At 37.9% G+C, this 21,863-nt stretch overlaps 1 protein-coding gene across 1 annotated transcript in view; it reads left to right on the plus strand.

The window, feature by feature from the left end:
• PRKCA (protein kinase C alpha) overlaps positions 1-21,863 on the plus strand; it is a 317,605-nt gene that overhangs the window by 229,256 nt on the left and 66,486 nt on the right. Inside the window, exons 6-8 of the mRNA XM_048817528.2 lie at positions 14,315-14,471; positions 14,592-14,726; positions 15,349-15,445. Of these exons, the coding sequence (XP_048673485.2) occupies positions 14,315-14,471; positions 14,592-14,726; positions 15,349-15,445 (389 nt within the window). The remainder of the gene's footprint in view (positions 1-14,314; positions 14,472-14,591; positions 14,727-15,348; positions 15,446-21,863) is intronic.

A 21,863-nucleotide genomic window follows, 5' to 3' on the forward strand; every position in this document is an offset into this window, starting at 1 on the left:
AGTTAAAATCCAAGTTTCTTCTGACGCGTAATCACTGGATGTGGATGGGATGCAGGAGGTGCACAGTTGTGTGAAAATCTGTACTTCCCTTTCTTCTTTGTGAAGACCTTGGATAGCATTTTTAAAAATGAGACTTAGGGTTCTTAGTGATAAGGCAAAAGCTGTTTTTCTTTGTCAGCTACACGCTGATGAATCTGTTACCGAAGCCGAATAATCTTTGATTCTAACTAGATTAGTTCACGTTGGCTTTATTGGCACATCTGAAACAAACCATGAAAATGAAAAGAGCATAATTGTCATGGAAGGCTGCAAAACAGTAGCACCCCTCAGAAGAGTGGAAGCAAATTATTGTAAAGCTCTTCTTCAATATCATGGCTTTAACGGGAAGAGAAATCAACATTGACAGGGCAGCTCATTTTTCAGCAGTATGTTAATTGCTTCTAATTATAGGGTTATCGTTTTAAGGGTAATATTAATTGCTATGAAATTAGCACCGGAAATGTTTTCTTGCGCTGAAAAGTTAAAGCAGTGGCTTTGGATCAGATTCATAAGTGAAGTTTCGCATCATGTTTTCCAAACACTGTCTTTCCAAAAATTGTTGTTTGGTGTCAATTAGGAATGGAAAGAAGCAAACCACTTAGGGCAGTTGTAGGAAATGAGGTTGCCACAAAACTGATGTGTACTTTCTTTCTTATTGTATGTGTAGAAGGCAGATGATTTTAAAAGTGATCCCAAAGCCATGAGGAGAAAAGATGGGCTTGTGGTTAAGGAGGACTGCTCAGTAGAAGACCTTGTTTTTATTCCCAGTTCTGCCACTGATTTCTGTTATGACTTCAGACAAGTCATTTCATCTCTCTGTGTCTCAGTTTCTCATGTGTACAATGAGGATAATTCTTTCTCTCATGCATCCCAAGGGTGCTGGAAGGCTTAAGACATTGGCACTGTGAAGGTTCTTTGACTTTTGTAGACTGAGAATGTTATAGAGGAGCAATATATTATTAATACATACAGTAATTTATTTATAGCAGTTAATTGGATTGCTTTACATTTTTTCTTTACAATTAATTTTCTTTAATTACATTGGAGACTAAACAGAGAAATAGAAAGATGAGCCTGGACCACACAAAAGGACTTTTAATACATTAGTAGATGAGTCCACAGTTTGCTCCCTTTGCTTAATGTGTCTGACAGTGTTGCACCGATATGGTTGTGAAACAAGAAAATTTCCACTCTAGAGGTTCAGTGGGAAGAAAACCCTGACATGTTTTAAAGGTTTTGTTCAATTTTTTTTATTGAGCTGAACAAGTAGCAAGTTCTTAAATGGATAATACCTAGAAATTGGCTTCCTATGAGTTTTACAAATGCAGGAAGAGGGTGTTAGTTTGGGAGGTCAGTGGGAGACTAGGACAATTAGCATTCCTTCCAGGGAGGGCGTGAAAAGTCTGGGGAGTGGCAGAAGGAGTTCTCTTTTTTCTTTTTTCTTGTTTTTTTTCTTTTCTTTATCCCTTCCATTGAACACAACTGTTGGATTGAAAGATCTTACAAAAAATTACGTCTGTCATTGGTCAGAAATTGAAATTGGTTGCAGGGTCATGTTGACCTAACAAGGGGAAGTGGATTTGAAACTAGTAGCCAGGACAATTCTCCATTTTCATTTAGGAGCTTTGTGCAAATTGCGGTAATTGTGTTGCATGCAGGTTGAAAGATTTATATATTCCTCAGCTCAACAGCTGTCTGCAGTTGCAGCATCTCCTTCAAATGCAATGTCCTGGTCCTGACAAATGAAATGCTTTGCTACTCTGCTCACTAGATTTTATAAGTTTATGCACACATTACAATTAAATACTGCATTTTCTACATTTTGTTGACCCTAACCTTTCATTCAAGAAGGTATGCTTCTTTGTGGCAGTTCTAAAATATTAATACCAAATTCTGTTTCAGCTGGCCTGGAGTTTGCAATCCATGGTTCACTAAGCAAAAAAGGTTTTAGAGCTCTTCTTCTTTTCAATGCACCTGAAGGCAGTAAACCTTGGGTTTTTGTTGTTGTTGCTCTTTGTTTAGGAAATCTCTTGAATAGTTTTCAATTAGCTCTATGTATCCTTTTCCTTATAAACTTAATGTTAACATTATGGTTTGTTGGCAGGTTGCTGTTATTAAACATGCTTTTATTATTCCCAAGCCTGCTGCTTGTTATATTGTATTGACTTCCACTCAGAGCACATATATATTTGATGAATATGAAAGCACATCTCCTTTCTTGAATTGTTCTGTTTTTTGCTGATCCCATTTTATAATCTTACCATCTGATTCTGTGCAGTGAGTGAATCTGTAGGTGGCAGACTTTTGATTTTTTCCCCTCCTTTCTAAAATTATTTTTATACTGAGCTAACGGAAATTGTTGTGAGAAAATAACCTTGCGTGGTACACTGAAATGTAAAAAATAGTCACATTACTGAGATTTTAAACCCTGGCCTAACAGTTGCTAGGAGTTGAATTTGACAGCATCTTATAACAGAGAATTGCCAAATTGACATAATCACTCATTTTGAGCCACTGACTTGCAGTCATCTTATGTTCCTAATGTTACGTAAACTTCTCAATCTTAAAAAAAAAACTATTTTGCCATCCATTGTAGTCAGTTTTGGATGTGTATGTTCCTCAGTTATGGAGAATATAGGAACTAGTTTTGTATATAATGAGGCTTGTGTTATTAAAAGCAAAAAAGTAGCCTTGGAATCTTTGAAGAAGATAGGAGCAGTGGACGGCTGCCCAGCCATGTAATATAGCCTCGCTATGAGTTAGTGGAGTTCTCCTCGCCCCTAATTCCAACTGTATATTTTCCAAATTACTCCTGGCTGTTGGAGTCAATATTTCCTAATCGAAGAGAAGCTACATTAATGGCTGTGAACATTCAAGTTTTTGTTAGGGAAGCCACAAAACTTACAAGTATAAAACAGCTGAGTGACACGACTCTGCCACATCATTGATGAAACCTGGCGAATTTTGACTAATTTCTGGGTCCTTGTGAGAATTCTTTGTCTTCTCTAAAGGTTTTCCATTCATTTTATCCATATTTTAAAAAGCCAGCCTGTTCAGATGAGGTTAGCAGTGAGCTCACATTAGAATCTTTCTGCATCCGCCTCATAAACATCACTTTCATATTGTTCTGCACCGAGAGTATCACCGAAATAAAGGACTTGCTACTTTATTACTGCCTACAAGGTACTAGCTGTGATTTTAAAAAATGAATGTGTGTGAGCAATCTGTCTACTTGACCAGCTTGTAACTCCCAGCTGTCACTGGGAATTGCTGGTAACTGCTGTTGAGCAAGGTGATCCCAGAAGATTTGTTGCATGTGAGAGGGATTTGTACTGTAACAGAATATAATTGCACATTTTCTCTTGCTTCCTGGTGACCTCTTCAACCTTCTCTGGTGATCCCAGCATCCAACGCCTGCTGTGCTCATTGTAGAGTGGGCCAGCTCTTCTAAGCTGTTTCCTTGTGATTCCCACTAAGATCAGTAGTAAGTTTGCTTTTACCATAAAGTAGTAGCTTAATGCTTTCCTTAAGGAGACACAAATGCCCAAACTAAACTACATCTAATATAACCCTATGGAAGTATTTCAAAATATAAACTGAAGAACACAGATAATAAAATAAGGATCTGATGGTCTGATACCATGTGCTGGCAATTTCATATTGCAAAGGAAGTGCTTTCCCTGTCAAAACTCACATTGTTCTGAAAAGGTATCCTATCCTACAACAGAGAAAGTGTTTAAAGGGAGATAACTAATAATATATTCTAGTGAAACAGTATAATAGAACCCAGGAGATCTCCAGCTCTGTAATAAAAAAGGCACATCTTTCTCGGTGTGAATTTAAAGTAGAGAAACTCCAGTAGCTCCAAGTTCTTATTAAAGGGTAGTAGAGACTATGGTAAATTTCTTATTGGCGTGAAAGAATATATTAATAAAGGACCCAAGAAAATGATAACATTAAAATTAGCTATTTTTTCACCTTAATATGTCAAGAAAATTAATCACTCTTGTATACCTTGTTGGATAGATCGCCTATCAAATGCAGACATTTTCATATTCCGCACTCATTATGGCATCAGGATCCAGTAAATGTGAGAGTAATAAGTGAGCATTGCTCTCCAACAGGATATTCAGAGGATTTAGCGTAGCTAGGAATAGTCATTTGTTAGAGGAAAGCCTTACATTACAGGATTTTGTAGTGGTGATGGACTACATGGAAATTAGAAACAGAATTGTTTTCCTCTGCCACAGAAGAACCGTGGCGTAAGTAGTTCATTTTGGTGCTGATTACACAATTGAGTTTTTCAAGTAGCTCCGTAGGGCAAACATTTCAATGTGATAATTGTGAGAGAAGGTCACAATAGAGCAGTTTTGCAAGTGCATTTGTTCTTCACATGAATAGAATACAAGTACAGGACTATAAAGCAAAACAAATGTTGCTAATAGACGAGTCTTGCAGGCTGTAAAGGCTTGTCATATGCATGGTAAGCAGTTAGAGAAAAGCACAATCTCATCAGAAGTCTGGGGGCCAAGACATTCTTGGGTTCTAATTCAAACTCAATAATTAGCTTGTCTGTGACCTTGGAAAAGATTGTACCTCAGTTTATCCATCTATAAATGGGGATAAATGCTTACCTTTCTCATGATAGAGTAGTGAGGCTTCTTTAGCTAGTGTTTGCAAAACAGTTATTGTATTCTTTCATAAAAAGTCTTCATAGAGAAGTGGAAAGGATAATTACTGAAGTATGAATCATTAATACTGTTCTGTTCTTATTAATACTATTCTGCTGACCGCTACCATAACTCTGCTCCAGTAAGTGTGACAGGCAGAACTGGAAGTGCAAGAGAGAATACGTATTCCATTGAATATTTTCCTATATTGGTCCCATGAAAGAAGGATGCTATCACAGCACAGGTACCATTTTCTCCTACGGAGTTATCTCCATCCATCATCAGGATAATTGTTGTTGGTCTCCTTATTTAGCATCTCAAGAACTTTATTATTACCTTGTAAAATAGAACACTTCCTCCTCGTATCGTTCAAGTATTCAAGCTTGTAAAGGGTCACACAAAGGAGAGAAGGAAGTGCGTGCGTTAGTTTTTTTAGTTAAACTGTGGCTTCCTCAGCGTGAACGCCAATTGACAGGTGGTCTCCAAAAAAGACTCCTAATTCATTTTCTTAGGGATATTTTCCATTTGGCTTATTCTGTTTTAACCACACACAAAATATCATGCTTCTAATGGAGAGGGGAATTGCTTCTGCGTCCTGACACCCCAGTTACAGGAATCTGACCTGTCTTGTTAAAAATAGGATGTCATCAAAGAGGTGGACCAATGAGATGGTAGTTCTTTACGCTCTCTGTTCAGTGCAAGTATCATCATCCTGTTCCCTCAAGAAAAGAAATGCTTGATCAGTTGAAAAAAGATGTCAAAGGGTACTAATTATGCAGACAAAAATACAGATAGGCCAGATCTCTTAAAACAAGAAGGAGCAAGATAATGACATTTTTTTCTTTAACAGCCTGTGTTTAGAAGATAGTTACGTCTTTTCCTTCCCAGTTAATCTTTGAACTCCTCCTTTATTGTTTCTGGAAGGTTGTTTTTTGTTTTTTCTCCCCATTCAGTGTTTCCTGCAGTGAGGGGTAGGAAAGAAATAGTCTTGCAACTTACTCTCCTGTCCCCTAGCTAACAGTGCTGCCTCCTAGATCAGCAGCCTGTGCCAAGGCTATTCAGTTATTTCTTTCTCCAGGGAGCTCTCCGTATCTAAGCCTCAGAGAATGATTCTGCATCAGTGTAACTAATAACTGGAAATTCGGCTTCGTTTCATGCTAAGCATCCCTAGGTAGAGTTTAAACACAGAGAATTAGGGTGAGAACACTGTTAAAAATTACTGCGCAGGTGTGTTCACAGGAGTTTTAATGAAAACCTTCCAATAGTGTACATCCTGTACAGGGCAAATATCCTTTATTCAGCTCCTCACCTGTCTCATATTAGACTCTAGGAATAAAAGTCAAGAAATTGTTTCTGTCAGAGGCTGGAACTGTCCAAGCTCCAAAGCTATCAGCACATTACTAAAATTACATATACTGAGCTAAAGAATTATGTTTAGCTTGAGAGATTCATACTGAAGGCTGCTGCTCCATCCTTCGCTTATCCCATTTCACTCTTGTCCTGCTGAGTCCTCAGAATACTAATGACCATACAATATCTTACTGCAATGATTCAGTTAAGGGCAGTGTACCAACTTTAATCCCTCCTGGGCATTTCAACAGCATTTACAGTAAATTATGGTAACAATGGCTCATTTCTTCAAGGATTGAAAGAGAAATTTTATCTTTCCCCTGCCTCTTGCCTCATGGACGAAGATTTGATAAGAGAAAAGGAGCAGCGGAGAATGGGGAAAACTGCCACAAAGCTGGAGTCATCCCTTCCCCAACTTTAAAGTCCTCTCAGCCAGAGTTGACGTGGTGGGCTGCAGACAGGGCCGGCTCCAGGCACCAGCTTTCTAAGCAGGTGCTTGGGGCGGCATTTAGAATGGGGCGGCAGTCCGTGTCCAGCGACTGCTTGGGGTGGCAAAATTGGTAGAGCTGCCCCTGGCTACAGAAAGCAATCGGTGTCTCATTCAGAGCCTCCCACTTGCCTTCCAGACTTCCCTACTATTCTTGCAACCTGTAGAGAGGAGTGGGAACAGCACACATCTCATCTTCCCAAGTGCCTTTTTCCTCAGATACCTATAAATGGAGGAGAGAAGGGGATTGGTACAAGGAAGCTAAATTTAGACTCTGGCAGAATACAAGAAGGAATAAGTTCTAGAGACATAGGACCTCCACTGAGGACATCCTGACACCAGTCCTGGAGAAGTCCAGCAGCAAACAGTAAGAACAACTGTTAAGTGGAGCATAGATAGAGATGCAAAACTCCTGTCAAGTTGCAGCTTACTACACACATGCCAGGGCAAGTCTACTTTTTACTTTAAAAAAAATTATCTTTATATATTCAGTTTACTTTTTAAAGTAAGAATTGATGGGACAAGTTTCTGTGGACTAAGTACTGCTCTGAGCACATATTATGTTTGTGTATCGTGTGGTTAGCATCTTATTGTGGAACAGTTTATGCACTCATTCAACATATCCATTATTTCTATGCTGAAAAGTCATGAAGTCAGTGATGCAGATATTTCATTCATTTGAACGGACTTTTGCCTAATATAGAGAATATATGGTGAATATATGCTGCCTAAGTTACTTGCAAGAGCAATAATCTTTTCAGATAAGAATAGTATCTCCCTACATAGAGCAACAAAAATGATTAAAGGTCTAGAAAACATGACCTATGAAGGAAGATGGAAAAAATTGACTTTGTTTAGTCTGGAAAAGAGTAGACTGAGAGGGGACATAACAGCTTTCAAGTACATAAAAGGTTGTTACAAGGAGAAGGGAGAAGAATTGTTCTTCTTAACCTCTGAGAATAGGACAAGAAGCAATGGGCTTAAATTGCAGCAAGGAAGGTTTAGCTTGGACATTAGGAAAAACTTCCCCACTGGCAGGGTGGTTAAGCATTGGAATAATTTGCCTAGGGAGGTTGTGGAATCTCCATCATTGGAGATTTTTAAGAGCGGGTTGGACAAACGTGTCAGGGATGGTCTAGATAATACTTAGTCCTGCCATGAGTGCAGGGGACTGGACTAGATGACCTTTTGAGGTCCCTTCAATTTGTATGATTCTGAGATAAAGGACTGGGGGCCTGATTCTCAGTGGTGTTTGAACACCTACGACTCTCACTGGATTTGTTAATGCTCTGCACCTCTCAAGATTTAGGCTTTTTTGGACGTGTTGCTTCTTATAATTTTGGTCCGTTTTCCTAGTTAGAGCATGGCAAAAAAAAGGTCTAAAAACATTATTTTTTTAAAAATACTTTATCATTTAAATATAGCTTGCTCAATTAAAATATTGTTTTTAAAATAGTCTAGCTGGAAAGCTAATTTGTGTGTGGAGATTCAGCTGTTTGTTCTCATATCTCATATAGTGCCTATCACAATAAGAGGTGCTTCATTTTTCTGAAAACCTCAGAGGCTGATGAAGCCTGAATCTTCTCTTCCCTTCCCATAGAATGCCATGCCTTTATGTGACACACAGGAAAGGATGTGTGCACATCCAGAATGTGTCAAGTTGCAAAAAGTATCTTTGTTTAAACCACCCGGTGGTTTAATTTATATTATGAAACAATTATGACTAATCTTTCCAGTGCAGTTAACTTAAAAATATAGTTGAATAAATGGGATTGTACCCTATGTGGCACCTTTTTGTTTTCTACATCTTTTTCTCCTTTAATAATTTTAAAACATACGTAAATGAAAATGTAAAAGAAATGGTAAACATCAAACCTGGGACCAGGTTAATATGATTCCTTTCCCGCTCGGATGCTGATTTCAGTCAGGTTATCTGTTTTATCTTGAGACTTATTGTTGTCCCACAGTTCCTCCAAATGGACACTTTATGTATTGCATTCAAAATATGCAGCACGAGCATAACATTTGCTCATTTACTGTAGCATATAGCTCTCTTCCTATCACAATTTTAGTATGTGAACATTCGAAACCTATCCAGTGTGTGTGACACCCCCCATTTCCCATCATGCTCAATGACTCCTCACTAAATACAGAGTCCAGTTCAAGGCCTCTGTGTTGATAGTCAAAGCTGTCCATGGGATTGGCCCGTGTTACCTAAGAGATCACCTCTCCCTCTGCAGCCTTTTCCCCTCAGGACAGCTATCTTCTTCTAGAACAATAAAACTATAAATCAGTAGCGGGAGGCTCATAAGTGCAGGAGACAGAACTTTCACAGCAGCTGGCCATATACCGTGACAATTTCTCTCGCGAGAGAGAACAATGAGCACAGAACAGACTACACCCAGAATTAAATGCACAATTTATTTCAACTTTAGATTTCCCTTGATAATTTCTTCACGCACACAGACACACAACATACACTCTTGCTCACACAGGCAAAAATCTATCAACTAATCAGACTATTTGTTGCACTGGCTGGAAGGAAGAGAAATATTAATTTTATGCTGGGTTCTCAGATCCTGAGATGATGGGGCCCGTACGAACAACCATGTTAGTCAGGCAGATAAGATACAAAGATAAGAGTGGCTGCATACTCTACCCAGGGACTAGGAGCGAGGAATTCCTGATATCTCATCTCAGCTCTTACACTGATGCTGGCTTTGGATAAGTCATTTAGGCCCCAGTTCACAAAATCATTTAAGTATGTGCTTAAATACATTGCAGAATCAGGGCTGTGTATTGTGCTCATTTCCTCATTTGTGTAATGAGGATTATAAGTGCTTACTTCACAGGAGTATTGTGTGGGTTTATTAAGTGCTCTGAATATTTAAAGCATTGTATAAGCATTTATTTAATTTACTTATTATACACTTAATGATTGTGCTAGTATCATGGGTAAATTGCTTTGAAATTATTTAATACATTTATGCAATCCAGTGTCATCTCTATTAACTTTGTCTGGTGGTGCTGTAAAATACAATTCATTAATTTTGAGCTCTCTTCTAAAGAAAAGCAGAGATATGTGATGGAAGTTAGGGTGGGAGAGCTTTTATCTCCCAAATTGAAAAGATACTGCTAATTACAGTTTAGTGGGTTGATTTGTTTTTCTCATGCCATCATTTTGATAAACATTATCATTACTTATTTGTATTGCCTTAGTGTCAGGTTCCAAAAGGCCCATTGTACCAGGTGGTGGAATGCATACATGTGGAAAGAGACTGTTCCTGCTCCAAAGAACTTACAATCAACTAAGAGGGGAAACTCAGGCATAGAGAGGCAGAGTGACTTGCCCGGGGTGAGGCAGGAGGTCAGTGTCAGAGCCAGAACTGAAACTCAGGTTTCCTCATTCCCAATCTAGTGCTGTATCCGTTGGACTACACTGCCTTTCTAAACAGGACATTTATTTTTCACATAAGTTTGTTGTATTCAGTTAACATTTTCTCAGCCATTTTATCAGCTGTAAGCATGCATTTGGATCCTGTAGATTAATAGAGATTTAATCAATGTAGTAGCAGATCATTTGACTGTGCTGTCCTTTTTGTTGCTTTCTGTGTGATACGTACAAGTATTGTAAAAAGTAAAATTTCACCTGGGCAAGCGCTGTCATTCATTTTAAGCAAGTAGTATAAATACAATATACAAATACACCTGTCAGCTGATATTTACATAGTGGCCCATTCCACACCCCCTGACATTTTTAAATATCTCATATAGTTTTCTTATTAGTTGACAAATATTCAAAAATGTATATATTTTTTACTACTTTGAAGAGTGTATATTGTGCAAACATGGTACTGAATAAAATTATTGTTTGACTTTGTATAGCACCTTTAATACTTTAGGATAATGGCACTATTGTGTCACGTTAGCTAATAATTCTGCATTTCACCGTGCTTTACTCTGACATCCGTACTGGGTCTTTGTCATTGTTTATGTTGTTTTCTATTTGACAGCAGCAGTGCACAGTTGTAAATCCACCACAATCATGCCTTTATTTTCAGAAGGAAAACAGATCCTATTCTGAAAATGGTGCCATAGTTTGCAAGTCATTTGACTGCTGGATACTGCTGAAAGCTGTCCTCTTCCAGCTCTATGAATCCTGAGAGTAAACAATGTATTATATTATGCTTGGGTGGTTCAGATGGTACCATTCTAACAGCTAGGCCAGGAAGTCATAGGTTCAAGTCCTAGGTGGTACTTCATCTTATACTCAGAATCTGACAATGCAATTCAGTGTTTGGAGGATGCTGTGACATGAGATAAGTTAAAACAAAATTTCCTTTCCTTGACTCTGGTTACATTCCAGGATCCTCGTGTCCTGGCTAGATAAAATAGTTTCTAATATCCATGACTGTGAAAGCAAAGGGTGAATGCACAAAGTCACTTGGTTACAATATCTACAGTAACTCAATTTCTACAAAACACTTAGGGATATGTTATTAATGAAAGGCCCCCTGTAAAACCAAATTGTAGCCTACAACAAAATTATAAATTCCTTTACAGCTTGTGATAATGTTTAGAAAATAAAGGTATCCCCAGCATTTCAATTATTGGGCATGGTTATTTTCCAAATATTGCACCTCTAGCTTCTAAGTAAATAAATTGCATAATGAGTTGATAGTATTGTGAACTTACATGAAATTATGTGACATGTTAAGCTATGTTGATTTCATTCTTATCTGTGCTTGACAGCTGGTAAATTGCAAAGTAAAACATCTCAACACCGGCTGAATGATTAACATGAAGTATTTAAATTAAAGATCTAAAGATGTGCAATTTTTAAATTCCAAAGCAGAAACACAATACAGTCAGCTCAACAGATGTGTTCTTGCCACACTTGATGTCTCAGAGCAGTTAACATAATATAAAACTTATATAAAACTTATATAAAAAAAAGTTATTTTGCTCTAAAGCCAGTGTGTGTGTCTTCAGTCGTTTCAACAAACAAAGGCAAAGAAAGAGAAGCAATGGTTGTGGATACCAGGAAATTATACACCTGTTAGTGTAGTTTAACTATATTCACAGCAAAGTGTTACCATTTTGTGAAATCGGGTGGGAGAGTGTAATATTAATTTTTAAAAACACAAAGTTAGACAGAAACAGATGGGTTAAGTTAAAGAAAATCCGTCGCTTGTTTATTTATTAAAATATTTGAGGAAAATTTTGCCATCTTAGTATGTGACATTTGGAATTAGTGGGAATTCTCTTGGTTCAAGACAGAATGCTGTCATGCATGTGGCAGTGGTTGGAAATGGAATGTTCTGCTGCACTGAAAGACGACAGATTGAATTTAGATATTTAAAACAAGAAATAAGGGTTATTAGTTTTGAGGCAAGAGTCTCCATTGCCTTGAGGCCTCTTTATGCTGTTCCAGTGTCTTAAAAGCAGTTGCTCTCCTCCTCCCCTCTCGCCCCCCACCGCACTCAGGAATGGTGTACCACTGGCAGAAAAGCTCTACGCCAGCATCCCTTGCAGCCCCAAGGGACGGGCTCAGAGGAAGAAGCCAAGGCCAGAACACCGCTGCACTGCAGCTGTTCTTGGCTGTTCATAGCCCTTCGGAGCTCATAGGCAGACTGAGTATAAGTCAGAGCAGTTCTGGGGACTATGGAGCTCTCAGGACCGTGAAATGTGTAGCTCAGAAGGCTACTCCAGTGAGCAAAATTTTATACATACAAGCCATTGTTTATATTTCTGGTTTGGATAGGCTTATTCAGCCCACAGTTTGCTTTGCAACTGAAAGGCCCAAATTGTCCTCTGTGATACGTCCTGTGGATCTCTGTTGCAAGCTCTGCGATTGTTCCACAAATGAAATCTGCGTTAATGTTAATTAGAGTTCAGCACAAAGTGGCAAGTTTGGGGGTGTGGACAGTTTCTCGATAGGGTGAAATTCACCCCTGGTCTGAGGGCCAACACAAAGCTGCTGTACCACTTAAGCCCCACGTAAACACTCCAGGTAGCATGACTTTCATGGCACATTGGCCTTGTGACGGCTTTCTGCACAGAGGAGAATTTCAGTTAATACATTTTCTCATTAATTTAAAGCACTCCTCTGCTGTGGCTGCTGGACTGTTTAATTAAGGCTTGCTGCTGATGCAGTCACAAGTGGACCAAAATCTGGGTGTACTGATCCTCTGATGAATGCATCAGTTCCCACTGATGTCAGCAGTTGCTCGACACCTCTCAGGGTATGGCCTCATGAGACCCCCAACTTGAATGTCCCTGTGTGCAGACTATAGACTGTTCTCATCTGTCTCACACACCTGTTTGGGATCAATACCGTGTGGGGTGTTAATTCAGAATCTAGAAAGTACAAAATGGGCACATTTGTGCTCCCCCCCCCATATCAGAAAATTGGAAGCAACCACAACTTTCTTGTGGAACTTGAGATAATTAAAACAGCATAGTAACCTTGATTTAAGTTTCTGACATGCCTTTTCCTATTCTTGTAGTGGCTCCATCTAACATTTTCATGAATATCTAGTCTGTAGAGAGTTTAACATTGTATGTTCTCCATTATTATAAAATTATAAAAAAATGTGTACAGCTTACCCACAATGCAACACATCCTTGTGAAATCTGTTGTTCACAATTCAGGTACCTGCGGCCCTGTTAACAGGCTGTATAAGCACCAAAATAAGCAACCCTTTGGTTATATAATTGAGCATATAGATTACTTTAAAAGTACAAAAAGAAAAGGAGTACTTGTGGCACCTTAGAGACTAACCAATTTATTTGAGCATGAGCTTTCGTGAGCTGATGAAGTGAGCTGTAGCTCATGAAAGCTCATGCTCAAATAAATTGGTTAGTCTCTAAGGTGCCACAAGTACTCCTTTTCTTTTTGCGAATACAGACTAACACGGCTGTTCCTCTGAAACCTGTCTTTAAAAGTACATTAAGTAAAATAGCCCCTGACACCTGGCTTCATAGATATTGCAGGTTTATCCAACTGCATTTATAATGCCTTCTGAACTTAAATCAATTACAGTTTATCCAACATCCCCTTTGCTGTATATGTACCAGTTTCAAACTGTTACAGAATTTAAAAGATGCTCTTCTCAGCCCTCTGTTTCATGGCAGCAACTTAACATCTTTTTGTAGTCAAGGTACCAACATTTGCAAAGGTATCCTACTCTTGTAGGCTGCTGAATACAATAAGATGGGTCTTATGATTCAGAAATTGAACAAACAACGCATCTGTTTGCTGTGTTCCCAGACTTCTTAAATTCTCCTTTTATTCCTGTTTGCAAGTGCGGCAAAATGTAATACAGTACTGCTATTTGTCCAAGTTAATAAAGGCACATAGAATAGTTACCAACTTAGAAGTTCTTTGTGTTCGGTTTGGATGCTAAACAATCATACCATGGGCAGAAAATAACATTTGTTGTGTGCCAGTGTTTTATGTGCATTGTCTAACTCACCGACCATTTCATCCTGCCATGCTCAGGGTAGAAGCAAATATCCGTAAATGAACCTCAGCCCACAGCAGTCAAAGTTTTGTCCACTCACCTGATCTCATTAGTGGATCTGCATAGGGTTTTTGTTAGTTTTATTTTCTAACCAGCTTAAAATCAGTAATCTACATTTTTCTTACCTTTGACTTAACGTTATTATTCTGTTAATAATGTTTTGTAGTGCTATTTAAATAGCATTAAGCTATTTCTCTTCTGTTAATAGATGCATAATACATATATACATTTTATATTTGCAGTACGAGAAGCAAAAAACTTAATCCCTATGGATCCAAACGGACTTTCAGATCCGTATGTGAAGCTGAAACTTATCCCTGACCCTAAGAATGAAAGTAAACAAAAAACAAAAACTATCCGTTCCACTCTAAACCCACATTGGAATGAGTCATTTACATTGTAAGTTAAATCCTTTTGTAATGCTATGTTATCTATGTAGCACTGCATGGTTTATTGAGTTGTACTTTTGAAAACTTAAAACGTGCCATTTTTTTTCTAATTTTTTCTCCCCTTTTGTAGTAAATTGAAACCTACGGACAAAGATCGACGATTATCTATAGAAGTTTGGGACTGGGATCGAACAACTAGAAATGATTTCATGGGATCTCTATCATTTGGGGTGTCAGAGCTTATGAAAATGCCAGCATGTGGATGGTAAGAGGTGCCTTAGAGAAAGAGGAAATTTTAAAAAGTTACATAGCAATATTTTCAACCCCAAGACTTTGCTTATGCTTTTTGCATAATTTCATATGCTGTAAATTCATGGATCATTAAATTAAACACGGAGCAGTTAAATTATAAATAATCCCCCCAAAATTAAAATACTAAAAGCAAAAGTCTGCATTTGAATGTGTGTGTGAAACTCCTCCTGCAACCAGCCGGTGCTGCAAACTCAATTCTGAGAGCAGAATTTGGCAATGTGGGCGTGATTTTGATCTTGAATATGCAAGCCTATAACAGTAAATATATCATGGTCAGCATAACCCTGCTCAGAAATGTATAGTAACTGATTTTACAAAACAACATCTTGTCGGATCCTTGTCTTATTTAATGAATTACATGTCCACTATAAACCTTATAAAATAGTTTTACTACACTATTGTGACAGTGGTTGAAATTCTGTCGCTATTGATATGACTGGGAATGATGCCATTGACTTCAGTAGGGATGGGATTTCATCCTATATTTCAGACAGGCCACATATAGGATACTAAATCATATTTTAAAGAGAAGTAAAATTAATTTGGCCCGTCCCCGCTCCCCATGTGTTCCACAGGTACAAGTTGCTTAATCAAGAAGAAGGTGAATACTACAATGTCCCAATTCCAGAAGCTGATGATGATGGAAATGTAGAACTCAGACAGAAGTTTGAGGTGAGGATTATATATAAGTGGTGCTAGCTATGTTTTTCATATGTTTCCCCCTTGTTATATAATTGAATTAAACTCAGAAATGCTTTTTTTTAAAAAAGAATGAGGTGGCTCATCATTGAGATATATTATAATTTTTGCTGTGCGTTCTTGTAGCGTGTATTTTTGGGCTACTTAGAAGATTGGGCTGATCGTTTCAGTCAGTAACGTTAAACTGTGGGCCCAGAACCAGCATCATTTTAACATTTAAATGTTAGTTTCAGGGAATGCACAGTAGTTTAATTTTTTAAGCGGAAATTATTATTTGTCAAGCAGTGATTAATTAGAGCTTTGAAAATATTTACAAAAGGGCTTTGTCCTGAATCGCTGAACGCACTGATGCGGGTGCAGAAGTCTCAGACTAAGCGAGGGACATTTCTGCTTATGTGCAGTAAAGAGAAACTGCCAAAAAAACCCATATCTGCAGCAGATATTTCCTGCCTACTGTGATGCAAATTGGAATGGTTGGTCCTGCCTCTTGTCGCACATACGGAGGATGTTCCAACAGAATACTTGCTACTCATTGCACCTAGACAGACCCAGCATCAGCAGGGCCTGGCACAGGTGGGAATGGCTTTATATTCGCGGCTCTACAGGAGCAAACTCTTGTGAACTCAGTATTGCTCCTGGCCACATCTACAGTTTTTTTGAGACATTCGTGGCATGTTTCCTCTTTCCTAATAAGGCACTTGAGGATTTGACCCAAATTATTTATCTCAGACTTAAATAAAATGCCTGCTGTGCGCACACAATCCCAAGCCTGTTTCTTTAGCGCTGACATTGTGATTTTATGTTTACCAATTTTGCACTGTTGTTATAAAAGACAGGCTAACCCGAGGAAATGAGGAAAAACAGCCTTCCGCTTGCAAAAAGAATAGGTGCTTCTACTGCTCTTGAGTCTATGTTGGGATCAGGTACTATACTTGTGGTCTGCAGCGTGAAATAGGATTTATTTTATACCTTTGAGAAGTGTTTAAAACTCCAGTTCATATTTTCATTTTCTTCCATGTACAATTGTACTTACTGAAAAATAAATTTATGCTGAAGAATTAGGTCTTTCCTACTCAAGATCCTGTTTACATTTTATCCTATCAAGATTGGACTTTTCCCCATTGGACTCTGAATATTGGTGTTTCAAATTTAAAGTGACATCTAGTGCTGTTTTGAGGCTGTCCGTAGACAAATAAAGTTGATGTTGCGGACACAAAAAAATGTGGCGAAAATTTTAGGATTTCTTTTTTTACGTTTTTTTTTCTTGTTGATGTGGGAGTGGGGCCAGCGGGTTATATGTAATGGTAAAATATGTCACTTGGTTTGTTTTTTTTATTTTCTTACAACCTTTTGTAAGAGCCATTTTAGAAGGGATAAAAAAAAGTGCTAATGTCATAATGCCACATAAAGTTGTAAATAAGGTAAAAACTTGAAGCAGTTGTTTTATGTTCTCAGAAGATATTTCAGTGTTGTTCAAATGTCACTATTTTTCATGTGCGCAAAAAAGTCTGGGTTGTTCACAAAATGCAAAATGATCATAGGCCCTGAATTTGGATAACAAATGCCACCTTTTCAGCAGCTTTAACTCATTTAAAGTATACATTTTTTTACACTTTAAATCTCTTCTATATATTCATCAGTAATATTTTACTAAATGGAGACTACTGAAATGAATGATGGCATATGAAAAATCCCTTGATAGATTGTGTGTTATTTCATCCTTTAGGTTTTACTGTGCAGTATACAATTTTTTGAGCTGGGTTACTGTGTGTGTGTGTGTGTGTTCGTTCATGAAGGGTGTTGATAATGTAGAAATGAAAATCTAGTTATGCATTTCTCAAGACAGCTGCAGCACAAAGACGTGTGCCAAAAGAAAGGGTAATGCACTTGGTGTTGGGCGTTAGCTGCCGCAAGTAGATGAAGCTAATGTTCATTTGTTTTGACTATTCGTTATGAGAAAAGTGAGGTCTCCTCTTTGGCCTACCGTGGATCAGCAATCATGGGTCCTGGCATAACGTCAGTACAGGGTACAAGGTAGGAACTTGCGTGATATAAGGCATGGTCAGAACTGGCGGGGGTGGGGGAGAATCCAAGCCTAGGTCAATATTATTGCTGAGAAGTATGGAGAAAGCGCTTTCTTTTAAAACATCATCACTTTCCTCAAAATTATATTCATTCTGTCTGTCTGTTTTGGGCATTTTACCACTAAATGTGTGATCTGAAAACAGTTTGTCAGTAATTACAGTTTGCTACAAGCACAAGGAAGTTGTAATGATATGCTCTTGATCATGAACCTGCTGGAAATATGTGAATTACAGATTTAAAATATTTCAAATTTTGAACCCCTCCAAAAAAGCAGGAAAAATGGTCACACTTTATATTAACAATACATTTATAAATAATATGTTAACCATTTATAAACTAATAGTGTTAATAAATGGTTAGTTAATTATTTTTTTTAATCCAACAGGTCAATAGTTGGCTGATAATGATAATTTGTCACCATCTATAATGCCTTCTTGGTGACTGGGCGACAAAATGGCAGATGAAATTCAATGTTGATAAATGCAAAGCAGTGCACATAGGAAAACATAATCCCAACTGTACATGCAAAATGATGGGATCTTAATTAGCTGTTACCTCCCAAGAAAGAGATCTTGGAGACACTGTAGATATTTCTCTGAAAACATCTGCTCAACTTGCAGTGGCAGTCAAAAAGGGTAGCAATGTTAGAAACAATTAGGAAAGGGGTAGATAATAAGGTAGTAAATATAATAATGCCATTATATAAATCCATGATATGCCCACACATTGAATACTGCTTGCGGTTCTGGTCATCCCATCTGAAAAAAGATATATTAGAATTGGAAAAGGTATGGAGAAGGACAATAAAAATTATTAAGGATATGGAACAATTTCTGTACAAGGAGAAATTATAAAGACTGGGACTTTTCATCTTAGAAAAGAGATGACTAAGAGGGGACATGATAGAAGTCTATAAATCATGACTGGTGTTGAGAAACTGAATAAGGAAATGTTATTTACTCCTTCACATAACAGAAGAACAAGATGTCACCCAATGAAATTTATGGGCAGCTGTTCTTACAATTAACATAAGAAGTATTTCACACAATGCACAATCAACCTGTGGAGCTCGTTGCCAGGGGATGTTGTCAAGGCCAAAACTATAACAGGATTCAAAAAAATATTAGATATGTACATGGACAAGAAGTCCATGAATGGCTCTTGAACAAGATGGTCAGGGATGCAACCCCATACTCTGGGTGTCCCTTGCCTCTGACTGCCAGAAGCTGGGAGCAGATGATGGAGATGGATCACTTGATGATTGCCTCTTCTGCTCATTCCCTCTGAAGCACTTGGTATTGGCCACTGTCAAAAGACAGGACACTGGGCTAGATGGACCTTTGGTCTGACCCAGTATGGCTGTTCTTATGTGTACTCGTCTGCTAATATGCTTATGCCCAGCTACTGATGTCTGTAACAAGTTAACATCTCTTAATCATGTAGTAACCTTTCTAAATTATTTATAAATGTATCCTTAATATAAAACATGACTGGCAAAATATGCTTGAGCATTAACACTCTAATGTAAGTTGAGGGCACTAAGCATCTGGGAGAATTTGGCTATTTAGTTAAATGTTTATTAGCTGATTTGCCAGTAATATTCTTTAGTTACACTTATTAACTGAAATATTAATGAAATAAACTGGTGTCCATTGTTATGAGTAAAATACTGCAAATAGTAAGTCCTGCACACTTGAAATGACTTACAATGAATGTTTGATTGTAATAGGCATAGGTTTCATTCTTTTTGTGAGGTCTTACAATAGATCTATCATGTGAGCCATTTTCCCTCCTTGTGAGAAATTCATATTTGGCACCTATTCAGAGTATGTGCTTATGTGTTTTTAAGAGGAGTTAACTGTGTTGTGTGTCTAACAAGCAGTGATGTAGGCACCTGAATAGTAGAAATCTGACTTGGGTAGCTCAGCACTCTAGAAATCAAAGAAAATCATCTCTCATAGAACAAATAGACAAGCGCAACTAATGGGATGTGATCTCTATATGACTCTTGTAATTATTCAGCTCCTGGGTGCTTTTGGTAAGCAAGACAGTAAATAAATAAAGCTCTTATTTTACTGGCTATGGCTGAGTTTTTACCGGTATATAACATTTATATAAAAAATAGAGCAAGCCTCTTTTATTTATTGTATCTTCTTTCTCTTCCCTTCCCCTCAATAAAGGTGCATTTTGGGGGCCTATTTTGCATAAGCAAATTAAATGTAATTCATTGTAGGGCTACATGTTTGCTAGCATAGCCGAAGCCAAATTAACCCTTATTTTACTGGGGTACACCTGATGCTGACTCGGTGATCATCTCTCTTCCCATTGTGTCCTTGCGTTGTCTGTCTCCTTCTAATTTTAGGCTTGTTTATTCATTTTTTCTTTAGGTAAGCTACCCTAAGTGGATAGGGAGACTATGCTGAGAAATATGCTGCTGTTTTTGAGCCAGTGGCACGTTCTAGGTGATCCCTGCTGCTGTTCTGCCATCTGCAACCAGTTCCCAGTCAGCTTTGGGAGCCTTTCAAGGAAAAGCTGCTGATCCTGAGAGCCAGCTTACCAAAGACATAATTTTGTCAAGAACACAAAGGACAGGGACAGATAGACCTGAAGAACAATCAGAAACCAGATGATAGCCCAGAACAGGTATCAGTTGACTTATAGTGGATAGAGGTGAAAAAGAATAGAGCGTATCAGGCATTGAACATGTTAAACAAGTTCTCAGTTTATCGTCCTTGGCCCATTTTCCAATCCATGATACAGTATTCAAGTCAATTTGAATTCATTCTGAGCGTGATAATTTTTTTTATAGGCCCTATAGTGGAGGAACAATGGAATAGAATCTGGATGACTCAGAGTCTAAGTAAATAAAGGGAAAAAGATTTCAGAAGGTAATATTCCCAGAATATTTGGTAGAAGAAATTTGGTGTGGGAGAAAAAGGGAACATGAGAGCTGTTTAAAGCAAAGTGGGCTACTATATATTTTCATGGCCAATATGTAAGATCTAGCAATTAATGCATTGTTTTTAAAAAGTTATTGTGTATGAATAAAGAAACACAAATAATAAATATTAGAAAATGGCAGGTGAGATGTACACAAAGCCTCAGCTACAAAGGGTGGCTGCAAACTTTAGAAGTTGAAATTGAATGCCCAATTTAAAATGGAGCAAAAATAAAGGATAAGAAAAACTTCAAAATGTAAGAGTTAAATGGTCAAGAACTGATGAAGTCTATAAGAGATTTTCAGAAATACATAACTGGTTCTGAAGAGCCTGAGACCCATTTTCAAAAGTGATTAAGGCACCATTTAGGGATACATTTTCAAGATTATATAGGCACCTAAAGATGCAGCTAGACAGCTAGTGGAGTTTTCAAAAGCACCTAGGCACTTAACTCCCATTTAAATGAATGTGAGTTAGGTGCCGAAGTACTTCTAAATATCCCACTAAACACTTATCTAAATCTTTAGACCCCTAAATACCTTTGAAAATCTGGCCCTTAGGAGTATAAGTCTCATTGAAAGTCCGTGGCACTTAGGGTCCAAAGTGGCTTTTGAAAATAGGAGTTGACTCCCAAGTTGTTTAGGCACTTTTCAAAACCTTACCCAGTGTAATCTTAATGATGAAATAGGTTACCAGTGCAGAGTATTTAATTCTTTGCTTCGTTTGCTCATGAGAGAGGATGTTGATGACAGAAATACATTTTCCTTAAGCGTCAGAAGGAATAATGAATGGAAGAGTGTCACCCCAGAATAGGTAAGAGAAAAATTGGTTAGTGAGTATTGGTAAGACACAGTGGCCAGATGGGCTCCTCCAGAATTATGAAAATATTGACAAAGGAACTTAGGAGAACTTCCTAAAAGAGATGTTCTGAGGATCATTGGGAGGGGGAGGAGTTAGCAAAAGACACAGATTAGACAATTGCTCATCTTTATTTAGGAGCAAGTTTAATCCATTTTAAGAGAAGCAATATGTCCCAGTTAGTGCATGAATAAACATTCCATTGGGTTAGCCCAGTTTTTTTTAAATACTTATAACATTTTGAGTCGTGCAGTTTAGGGTTGATATGTCTGTTTCCTACTAAATCTGGGAGCAGACAGAGCAAAAGAAAGATTTGCTCAGGGAGGAAGAAACTTCTGTAGATAAACACAGCAAAGTCAAGATTGCCTGAGTGAAATTTAGCTTTTTAACAGGCATTTTCAGTGTTATTAGTTCATTAGAAAGAAATATTTCTTCTGTTTTAAATTTGTTTCCCATAGCTTTATTTTGTTTTTCTTCTATCAGAAAAAGCAGTCTTTGCAGATGGGAGC

Source organism: Caretta caretta, chromosome 14 (genome assembly GCF_965140235.1).
Source record: "Caretta caretta isolate rCarCar2 chromosome 14, rCarCar1.hap1, whole genome shotgun sequence".
Lineage (NCBI taxonomy): Eukaryota > Metazoa > Chordata > Testudines > Cheloniidae > Caretta > Caretta caretta.